Genomic DNA, 11,398 nt, shown 5'->3' with positions numbered 1-11,398 from the left:
CTCTGTCTCTCTCTCACACTCACACACACACACACACACACACACACACTAAACGTGTGTCCATGGCTGTACATATAAAAAGGTGACATCGCGGGCACACGGCTGCCACAGCCAGGTATGGGAGGTCACTCAGGACTTGCTGCTGGCAGGCTGTCCATCCTGGGGGTCGTCCTGGAGGAGGGGAGTCTGGGAGCTGGGGAGCTGGTCTGACTGGGGGCCCAGCCCTTCGTGGAGAGCAGCACTGGGTGTCCTCTGTGGATGAGAATGGACTGGGTTACTTCTTTTCCACTGGCACATCCCTACCACCCTCTGCCCCCTTCCCATTACCACCTTGGCATGACTCCACCTGACAGGGAGCCCACCTCCCTCTGGGGGGTTCTAAGGCCCACATACCTCCCCTTGGGGATGGTTTATTTTCTGGAGTGACCCAGAGAATCAGAACTGTAATTATCTCTAGCATGCCTATTCAATTACATACTGTCTCCCCCATGAGAATGGACAGTAAGTTCATGGAGAGCAGAGACTATTTTTTGCCTTTCTTTTTGTCCCCATTCCCTAGTATACACCAAGTGCCTAATAAGTGTGTGTTGATTGATTGACTTTGTATAGATCTCTTATTTTACAGATGGGGAAATGAGTGAAATCCATCTCCCTGAGGTTTCTTCATCAGTCTAGTGGCAGAGATGGGATGGGGACCCCGCCTCCCCATTCGAAAGCCAGGACTCTTTCTGCACTATCCTGCCTCACCTTGCCTCAATAAAAGGAGCATTCACCTGATTCCTGCCTCATCTTCCTAAACCCAGAGGTATCTGTCTCTATCTAGCTGGTATTTTCCTTCTGCTCAGATCCCTTGCCAGTCTGGCAGATGCTCATCCCCCTGAACCTCTCTCTTAGCTCTCCTCTCTGAATACCTCTCAGGTGAATGAGAAACAGAAACCTAAGAAATCCTGGCAGAGGTATGATGGTAAATGTTTAACAACCAGCTCTCCCAAACCCATCATGCGCTTTTATGTGTAATCGGTATTTATTGACTCTTTCTGAAGACTAGACAATCAACAAAACCAGTAAACAAGGCCTGAATTTCGATGTTTGGGGATTTTTGAGGTGTAAGTGCTCACACTGAAAATTTAACAATCCCACTTACACCCAGCTCACCCCTGGTTTGAGGTGCCACTAAATAATGCATGTGATTAATTCTTACAATTAATGCATGTTTGAACTGAAGATTCCCACCCCCCCACCTCCCCCCCCCATTCTGAGAATGTTTCCATCAGGAAAATTTTGGATTCCATCATACTACTGGTACCCAAGAGATCCTGGTCCATGTTCAGCCCTGAAAGGTCAGGTGTTGACCCCATCCAGAAAGAGGAGGGGGGTAAGGGAAGGCTGGCTCACTACAGCTTAATACACAGGAAGGTCCAATTTGGGAAAGTGCCTCCCAAATTAGGCAAAGGAAATAAATCGAGTGTGTAATAGCCAAGCACACAAGGTGAAGGAGGAGGGGGGATGTGTCTTTATCAAAATTTAAGGTGGCCACACCCCCTAACATACACATTTTAAGGCAGAATCACAAATCCTTCCTGCTTTATTTAGGGCGTCAGAGTTTAGTGGGCAGGGGGAAAATCTAGCGATGGTGTTTGGACACTGCTGAAGAGATGTCCTAAAATGCATAATCATAGTACAAGAAATGTCACCCTTTATCTTGTGTGATCCCTCTCCACCATAGCTGGTTAACCCCTTGGGGACCTACACCTCAACCCTGTGGGTCCTGAGCTCCTTTCAGTGTATATCAGAGATCTGGCCAAGGGGAAAGCAAGTTAATTAAAGCCCCTGGAATGAGCCTTCAAGCCCTCATGCCCAGAACACCCAGGGCTCTGATGCCAAAGGGTATCAGGAGACTCAGCATCATGGAATGCATAGTCAACCCCCTCCCCATTCACATGTACTCCCATTGGCCAAGTTCAGCAATGGTTGGGGGGAGGGGGAGGCATGCTGCCTCTTGAATCAATAAACAAACACATATTTGGGGCTGGGGGTGGAGGCCTAGGGAGAGAAAGGGTAATTAATATTTGTAGAAAGCAGGGCCAACCAGTATGCCTGCTCATCAGCAGGGAGAAACAAACATTTGAATAATCCCTCTGCAAGCCTGCTCTGAGTCCCATGAGAGTAGACTTCAATAAACTAAATTAAGCTGATGCCACTAATAATCCCCCCTCCCCTCTCTCCCTCCCTCCCTCCTCCCCTCGTCCCCCAGGCCCACAAGTCTAAAAATATGCCAGCACCTGGCTGGCTTCTCTTACAGTTGATGCCTGAAAGGCTCCCAGGAGGCCCCCCCAGAAACCTCTGTGGAGCCTCCCCTTTTTGGGGGTGGGGGTGGGGCAGGGAGGAGGAGCTGGCCCTCTTCCTGTATACAGGGAATATTCAGGCTTAGGAGCCCAGAGCCAGTCTCTCCCACATCTAGGGACCCCATGACTTCTAACATTCTAGCTCTCAATCTGCCAGGATAATTATGCTAATAAGAATTAAAGGCATGCTAGCCCACCCAACTTGTTTTCCAGATACAGATTTCCAAGACCCAGAGAAGTTAGTCTCAGAGGCAGAATTTGAACTCAGCTCAAGTCCACATCCTGAACTCTGGCCACTCCATCATACTGCAGCACCCTCTTCTCTGTCTCTCAATTTTAGCCTAAAAACCCCACCCCTTGGAGGGGAAACCCCATTACCTTCTAAGGCAATGATCCTACGGTTAGGGTTTATGGAGGGAGCTCCCGGGAAGTCACAGAGAAAATGATTAATCGCTAACCTGGAGTGGGGTGGGGGGAGAAGAACAAAGAATTCTCTGCTGCCCTTCTCCTCCACCCCCCTCTCTCTCCATCCTCAGAAACCGGAGGCAGAATCTGTCTTAGGCCAGGGAGGAGGCTGCTAAGCAGAGAACCCACCAGGCTCTTAGGAGGCCAAATCAGGGTTGGTGGAGATGGGCATCAGGCTCTAGCTTTCCCCTCTGCACTCCTCTCGAGGGCCAGTGCCAGCCAAAGCATGCACACAGAGAGGTAGTGCCATGCAAATCCCAAAGTCTAAAGCCAGAGGGGCCCCAGGGAGATGACTTCCCCCAACGTGGAATAAGCTGGGGAAAAGAAAGCCTTCTGTTTCATGGGGCTGGTACAGAGGGAGCTTTAGCCCAGCCTGTGGGTTATAACTCAGCCGCATTCCCCACCTCCCACATACAATTTAAATAAGGCACTTTCATAGATGAGAACCTGATGACTTCATTTTCACCTTCTAGTCCCTGCCAAGTAATTTAAGCAAATTTGTGGGGGCAGGAGAGGGGAGGCCCCTGCCAAAGCACTGAGTCAAGATCAACAGCATTCATCTCATCCTTAATCAGTGGGCCTGCTATTTATTTCAGAAACCTGTACCTGCTCTCTCTTTAGATTTTTTTTAAAAATTCTTTTAAATCATAAGCCAAAAGATAGGCCTGGCCTCCGTGGCTTGTAAACAGTCTCGGACACCAAGGAACAAACATTCAGAGGGAGAAAAAACAAACAAAAAAAAAAAAGTCTGCTGCTTTAAAGTTAGCCCAAACTGGGAAATCAAAAGTCACTTTGCCTCGGTGGCCTCTTCTGTAAAATGGGCATAGTAACAATTCCACGCCCAACCTCCCAGGGTGGTCATGAGAGTATGATAATATATGGGAAGTGCTTTGAAAACCTTAAAAAAAAAAAAACTACAGAAATGAGAGCTTTGATTCCTATTAAACCTCAAACAACATCATCATTTCTGCACCCCTCCCCAACTTTGAGACCTGTTGCACTCTCAGCGGATACTTCATTTAAAAAAAAATAGAGGAAGTATGGGACAGCAGAAAGAGCACTGGGGTTGGAGTCAGAAGCCCTAGGTTCAAATCTTGCCTTTGTCTACTCACTAGCTGGATGACCTTGAAAAAGTCACACAGGTATAGGAAGTGTTGGATCTGAACTTAGATCCTTCTCACTCCAAAGCCAAAACTCTTTCCATCTATACCCCTTGCCACCAGAATGGCTATTTTAACAGCTGGTCTGTTAAAAGTAACAGACGTATGTTTAAAGTCTCCAGGTGCTCCAAAAGGAGTGGAAGCTGGAGATGACCAGAGATCGCTAGGTGGCGAAGCAGATAGAGCGAGAGACCTGGAGTCAGTAAGACAGTTCAAATTTTCCCTCAGGCACTTCCTAGCTGCATAACCCTGAATAAGTCACTTTCCACCTCTGCCTCAGTTTCCCCATCTGTAAAATGGAGAGAATTACACCACCTACACCTCTCAAAGTTGTTGTGAGGATCAAAGGAGACAATATTTGCAAAGCCTTTCACGAGGTTTAAAGTGTTATGTAAATTAATTTATATAATTATAATATGATTATCATCATTATTTTCACTAAGATCCATGGTGTGTGAAATGCTCAGTGTACAAACGTCATTTTACCTGGTTACCCACCTATAGTCGGGCTTCCTGCAGCACTGTCCCATTAGGAGCAGGGGTCATCAGGGATTCTGAATAGGACTGAATGGCCTCTGAATTCTTTGAGACCTTTTTATTACTACTCCAAAATAAAAAGAATGTTCCCTAGAAGATAACCAAGCTAATTTATAGTTCCAGTTGGGAATGAACAGTTTTGTTTTGTTTTTTTAAATATGATTCTTAATTTTCTTTTTAATCTCGATTAGCCCCATGTGAAGGTTAATGCTCAAGCCAGCTGACTGATTAAGGTGACTTTTTGTATTATATTTGGGGGTGGGATTTTTAAAAATTGGTTTCATAGTTCATTTGTTTCAAAGGCGTATTCAAAAACTGATTCATCTTCCGCACCTCACCCCCCATCTCTCTTACGAATGGAAATCAATAATCAGAAATGATTCCACCATAGTTCAAGCCAGTCTTAAAGGATCCCTCTAAGGACTAAAACTGGGGTACAGGCTCTGGATGTAATGTGAAGGGTAAATGGTAAAGGTTCTAGGATGACAAAGTGCCTTAAGTCCACATTCTATGGATTGGACGAAGGAACTGGGTATCTCTAGCCCGGAGAAGATTTGGGGTTTGGGGGTGGAGGGACAGGATTGCTGTCTTCAAGTATCTGAAGGGCTGTCTCATGGAAAGGAGGTTGTGCTGGTTCTTTCAATTATCTGAAGGGCTGTTATGTGAAAGAGAACTAAGGCTGTTCCCTTTGGCCCCAGAGGGGAGATCTAGGAGTTGATAAGGGGACAATTTTAGGCTCCATGTCAGGAAAAGTACTCTACCACTGGTACTGCCTCCAAGTAGAACGGGCAGGCTTCCCCTTTCTTGAGGTTTTCAAGCAGAAGCTGGGCTTGTTGAAGAGGCTGTGGGGGGAGGGGATGTCTGTTGAACCGGAAGGCTGTCCAAGGTCCCTTCCAATGCTAGGGCACTAAAAACCCCTCCATTTCTAGTGTGATTCCTCCCAGAACAGCTGAGTATAAGGGAATTCACTTGCATTAGGAATGGTCTCATTGGGGAATGGGTGACTTTTTTTGTAGTTGCTTGTGTTTTTGTGACTTTTTAAAAAAATTTAATTGGGGCAGCTAAGTGGAGTAGTGAATAGAGCACTCGTCCTGAAGTCAGAAGGACCTGAATTCAAATCCAACCTCAGACCAAATACTTGACACTCACTAGCTACGTGACCCTGGGCAAGTCACTTAACCCTAATTGCCTTTAAAAAAAATTTAATTTATAGAATAAAATGAAATGGGACGGGTGACTTTTTAAGAATGGCTTGAACTGTGGGGGTGTCTCAAGTTGTATGGCGTTTGCATTCGTATGTACTGGGCCAATGTTGCTCCAGCAAGGCCAAGATACACCTTAATCATCTTGCTTCCAACAGCATGTTAGAAAGGAATCAAATTAAGAGCTGTGATCAGACATTTCCGCGGAACACAGCCGTGGGCAGAGTTAGTTAATAGGTCTACTGGTGGCCCAGACATCAAGCACTTTGTGACGTTAGCTCATCATAGGAAGATGAATTCTTTCTGGGGAAAAATGGACCGACAGACAACAATCCACAGATTGGTAGGCTGCCCCCCACCCCCAATTTTGGCAAGATACGTGTTAATGCTTCTGAGCTTGGATGTCAATGTGGACTTCCAAGGCCTGGAATACCCCACCATCATTCACAAAAAAAAATGCTAGTGTGGGTGTTCAGGAAAAGATACATCTTCAGCTAGGCTGGGCCATGCTGGAAACTGCACAGGGCAAGATACAGCTTATTTTCACTTTTGAATCATTGGCCAAAGTAGACCCACAGCCCCAGGTGCACCGAGAAGACAACAAGTGTCCATGAGGAACAAGGTGAGTCAGTGCGGCCCTTCGGTGACCGAATGAAAAATAAACCTGGAAGTTAGAAACATCGATATGACTCTTGACAAGAGGTGGGGTTAGTCACACAAGGGTCTGTGAGCACTGTGGACTAGCTCACCCATATTAATCACTTAGGAAGTTTCAATTATTGCATTAGCCAGCAAGCAAGCAAGACAGAAAGCCTCCTCCTCTGACCGTGGTTCTGAGGAAGAGAAAAAGATAGGAAGAATTGGCACTGACAAAGACCAGACAGAAAGGAGAGGGCTGGTTACTGGGACAATGTTAACTTCGACAGAATTTAGTATGCTATTATCGATTAATCAATCAATAAACCTTTATTAAGCACCTAATTAAGCCTGGGATAGCTTCTCAGTATGTTCAGAAGAGCCCAACACAGTGCTATTGCTCCCTGGGGGACTATAGAGGTCCTCTGGTCCAACCCTCACATTTTACAGATGGGGAAACTGAGTCAGGGAAGGGACTTGCTCAAGGTCTCACAGATAGATGAGCGAGGATCTGAACCCACACTCTCAGATTCCAAATCTAACTCTCCTTACATTCTAATACACTGTCTCCATTTAAAAAAAAAAAAAGAAATAGAATAAATCTACTCTATTTCTAAAGGACCTGAGATAATGAAGACAACAGATTATAGCCGAGTACAGGTTTAAAAACTGGGCACATGCAAGTTGACTGTGCTGAAGGCAGACCTTGGTGAGTTCACACTAACCAAGTCATTTCAGTTATTCTAGCCAGGAATTCAGACTATTTAGAAAGAGGATTATTCATTTCTTTCCTAGGGCTTAAACTAAGCCAAAGACAAGAAGGTTCCTTTCCCCATGCCTGCCCTCCCCAGGAAAAAAAATGAATCCCAATTTTTTTTCAGAAGGGGGGAGGGGATATGGAGAAGTGTCTACACTTGGGTTTAATTTTAAAAGATAGAGTCTGGGGTTGCAGACAACATTTTGAATAAAGTAAGCAGAAAGCAACCGAGAGTGTAAGATACTAAGAATTCTTCCTCTGAATTACTGGTTCCATAACTTTGGTATTCTGGGCAGGGGACATAGCTGAGACCCCAGCGAGGGCTTTTTTGCCCCAAATAAGCTACCCCCCCCCAAAAAAAAAGGGCTCAGCAAAGTAACAGACAAGTTTCAGTTGTCCTAACGTTTCAGATCTGCTGGTGTGTTCAGCCTGGTTTTTTGGCAGTGGGAGTGGGGTTTAGAGTTATCCCAGCCTGGGGAACACAGAGGCCAGAATGAATAAGACAAAGGCAGAGACTCCTAGTGATCCAGAAAATGTGCCTTGGAGCTCATCTCCACCCCACCCTCCCTCCAGGAAGGGAGGCTTACTCATTCTTGAAACAAAGATTTCTCCGTCATAGAGCCTGAGGTGAGATGGGGTATTGGGCCAGATGAGGTACCAGTCAACCTCTGAGCTCTTTCAAGAACTCCCAGATCTTTCAGAAGGGGGCATCGGCCCATCTTTCCCGGGCTTCCAAAATGACTCGTCATGACTTCCCCACGCCAAGGAGAATGGGGAAAAAAAATAGATTATCTAGGAGCCCTACCATAAAGAGACTTAGTGATGGAAGGGTTCTAGTCCAATTCTCTCATCTTACAAAGGGGGAAACTGAGGCCTACAGATAAAAAGGAATTGGCCCGAGCCCACAGAGCTGAGTACCAGAGCTGGGGCTAATGCTCATAGTGTTTATCTGTTAGACCACATTGCCTCTTACTAAAGGAAAGTCACTCTATTCCTGCTGTACCACCCACCCCCTAGCTGCTATACTGCCCCCTCCTGAAAATTACTTTACATCAATTGTCAGGATTTTTTTTTAAAATGAGATCTGTGATTTCACCGGTATAAGGAAATTCTGAAATGCCACCTACCTAACATAGATCAGTATCATAGAACCTTAGAGATCTGACTGAGGCCCTGAGAGTTTTAAGTGATCTATCCAGGGTTACGCGTTGGAGGACTCCTCCTAATGCCTTCCTTTACAGAAGCAGAAATTGGAATTCCAGCCCCCTCCTCTCTGCATCTGCTGCTCTTTCTGGTTTCAACTCCACCAAATAAGCTAGCCCCTGATGTCCTCATTGTCACCCCCACGCCGGGCCCCCACCCCTTTCAGCTCCCTTTCATGTGTCATCTTCTCTTGTTAGACTGTGAGTTCCTTGAGGGCAAGAACTGTCTTTATCTTATTTGTAGCCATCGCTTGGCACAGTACCTGGCACACAGCAGGCGCTTAATAAATGTTTACTGAATTGAACTGAAAGAAGGAAGACTAGAACTCAGGTCTTCCTGACTCTGAGGCCTGGCCTCTTCTTATTCATTTGTTTTTTAGATGCTTTGTAACTACTTATCGCCTTATTTCCTCCCAGTAGAATGTCAACTTCTTGAGGGCAGGGACGGTTTTGTTTCTTTGTCTTGGCATCCCCAGTGCCAGCACACAGCAGTCACTTAATAAATGTTTGAATTGAATAACTGGGTAACATTTTATTCATCCAACTGAATTAGCAGGTCCTCAATAGATAGGGGTTGAACTGAACTGCTGTTACTGTGGTTCACTAGTTTTTTTCAGTCATGTCTGACTCTTCAGGACCCCATTTGGGGTTTTCTTGGCAGAGATACTGGAGTGGTTTGCCATTTCCTTCTCCAGTTCTTTTTACAGACGAGGAAACTGAGGCAAACAGGGTGAAGTGACTTGCCCAGGGTCACACAAGCTAGGAAGTGACTGAGTCTGGATTTGAACTCAGTTCTTCCCGACTCTAGGTCCAGCGTTTTGTCCACTGAACCACCCAGCTGCCCTATTTAAGTAAATTGTTATTGTTGTTCATTGAGCACCTACTAATTCAATGGAATAAAATGTTGCCTAGTAATTCAATTCAACAAACATTTTTTAAGTATCTACTATTGGTCAGGCACTATGTTGGACATGGGGGAGGATACCAATGGGAAAAAAAAAAACTAGCCACCAACAATCCCTTCCCTCAGGGAGCTTACATTCTACCAGAACTGATTTTTGGTTACGATGCATAATTGAAAATGTTTGAAAAGTGTATTTCAATAAACACGGTAAGGTCCCATAATTTTACATTTGGAAGTTTTCTGCACTTAGATCTTTCATTAATTCAGACTAGCCTCCCTTTCCCCTCCCTGCCCCACAAGCCCCCACCCCATTCTTCACCCACTTGGTTGTACTGTCCTGAGCTTTTCTTTAGCTGAATGGTTTGCTTGCTTCCATGCAGGAAGGGGGAGAGGATGTCCAAGTCAACTCCTTTCCAGCCCTTCCCCTAATTCCTGAGAGGTGTAATCTGCCTCGACGGCTGGCAGGAGTACACACCTTGATGGAAAGCAGAGCACAGAGCAAACATCAAATTGAATTTTTAGTCTAGTGTGTTCTGTCTACTCTGGTTTGTGAAGGCCCCAGGAAGCCTGTATGACTCTGAAAAGAAACTATTTTCTGCATGAGAAGCCTTGCTTTAGAGATTCTCATGGGGGTGGCGGCTCACTTCAGGTATGGGAAAAAACATGACAGCATCTTGGACATTTGCTAAGACCCTACCCAGACCAGGGGTTCTTAACTTTCTTTGTGTCCCGAACCCCCTTTGGCAGTCTGGTGAAGCCTATGGACCCCTCCTCAGAATCCTGCTTTTAAATAGATCAAATAAAATCCACAGGAATCCAAAGGAAACCAACTCTATTGAAATACAGTTATCAAACTGTTGTTTTTTTTTTTTAAATAAGTTCACAGGCCCCAGGTCAAGAATCCCTGTCCTAGACTAAGCCCAGATGTCCGTATGCGAAACCCATTTCAAGTCGCTGCCAGGAATGCCTCTGAGATATCCAGAGAAGACGGAAGTTCGAAGGGCAAGGAGCAGAAGGAAGAAAGGCAGGGAGTCTTAAAGAGAGCCATGGAAAGTAGAAGCAGCAAAGTCAGTTTCTCATCCTGTCCCTGCCCCAAAGAAAGAGTGAGAGAAGGCTCCCCGAATGGCGTGGGGATGAGCCCGCCAGCCTAAGCAGCTTTCCTCCGCAGAAGGGACCTGGCCAGAGCCTGGGAAGGACCAGCCGAGAATGGGCTCTAGGTCGCTCCTTCCCCCTCTCTCCAGGGCGGAAGCTGGCCAAGAGGCCAAGAAGGTCAGAAGAAGCGCAAGCTGGGCCGGCACTAACCTGATTCTTGATGATGAGGATGAGAGTGATGATGATGAGAAGACAGCCAACGGCATTTAAGACGTACTGAAAGTACTGTGCCAGCTTGGGTATCAAGACCAGTCTGTTATAGAACACGTTGAGGGTCTGGCCTTCCATGGCACCACGCTAGAAAGCAAGAAGAGATAATGAGAGGGCCAATGGGGCACAGCCAACACGTACCCCTCAGGGGCGGAGAATACAACAGGACGGGAAGCTTTCCACCTTACAAATCCAGTCCACCAGCACTGAGGAAGCCTCTACCATGCTCCAGACACACATGCTAAGCACCAGGGATACAAAGAAAGGCAAAAACAGTCCCTCAAGGAGCTTGTGGTCTAATGGCAGAAACAGCATGCCCACGCAAACAACCACACACACCCACACACACATATGCAATTTAGAAATAATCTATATAATATTATATATTTATATATTGATTATATATGTTTATTATATATAAATACATGTTTATATTCTATATCTACATATAATTAATACATATATATATTCTGATGGGCCTCAGAGAGTTAATTTAATACAAAGCCATGAAACAGTATAAACCTTTTTGTATCATAGGCCCCTTGGGCAGTCTAGTGAAGCAGAATCATGTTTTTAATTTCATAAAAATGCAGAGGATTAACCAATTATATAGAATATATTTTATGTACATATAATATATATATAGTATATTATGTATATGTGGTTATTTACATGCTGCTGTAAGACAAAAATATGTGTCTATGTGTATATACATACAGACATGTGTGTAAATATGTCTATGTGCATACATATACACATAGTAATACATATTATATGTAATGTGTGTGTGTGTGTGTGTGTGTGTGTGTGTGTGTGTGTGTGTGTGTG

General features: G+C 45.2%; 1 protein-coding gene across 3 annotated transcripts; it reads right to left on the bottom strand.

Moving 5' to 3' along the window:
- On the bottom strand, positions 1-10,678 carry LOC114040379 (scavenger receptor class B member 1-like). Of its 3 annotated transcripts, none has more exons than XR_003568780.1 (3): positions 10,511-10,678; positions 4,457-4,597; positions 1-252 (listed from the first exon to the last, which is right to left on the bottom strand). XR_003568780.1 is itself a non-coding variant. In XM_027858470.1 (2 exons), the coding sequence occupies exons 1-2, from the start codon at positions 10,646-10,648 to the stop codon at positions 130-132; spliced, it is 261 nt and encodes an 86-aa protein (XP_027714271.1). In that variant the 5' UTR covers positions 10,649-10,677; the 3' UTR covers positions 1-129. The 3 variants fall into 3 exon arrangements, 1 of the variants encoding a protein (XP_027714271.1); XR_003568779.1 differs by having other exon boundaries at positions 4,469-4,597; positions 10,511-10,677; XM_027858470.1 differs by lacking the exon at positions 4,457-4,597 and having other exon boundaries at positions 10,511-10,677.
- Between the last annotated feature and the right edge of the window lie 720 nt (positions 10,679-11,398).

The sequence above is a fragment of the Vombatus ursinus genome, unplaced genomic scaffold (assembly GCF_900497805.2).
Source record: "Vombatus ursinus unplaced genomic scaffold, bare-nosed wombat genome assembly UNPS02013023.1, whole genome shotgun sequence".
In the NCBI taxonomy this organism is placed as follows: Eukaryota; Metazoa; Chordata; class Mammalia; order Diprotodontia; family Vombatidae; genus Vombatus; species Vombatus ursinus.
Note: the sequence above shows the minus strand (reverse complement) of the source record. Positions and strands in the feature narration are given on the sequence as shown.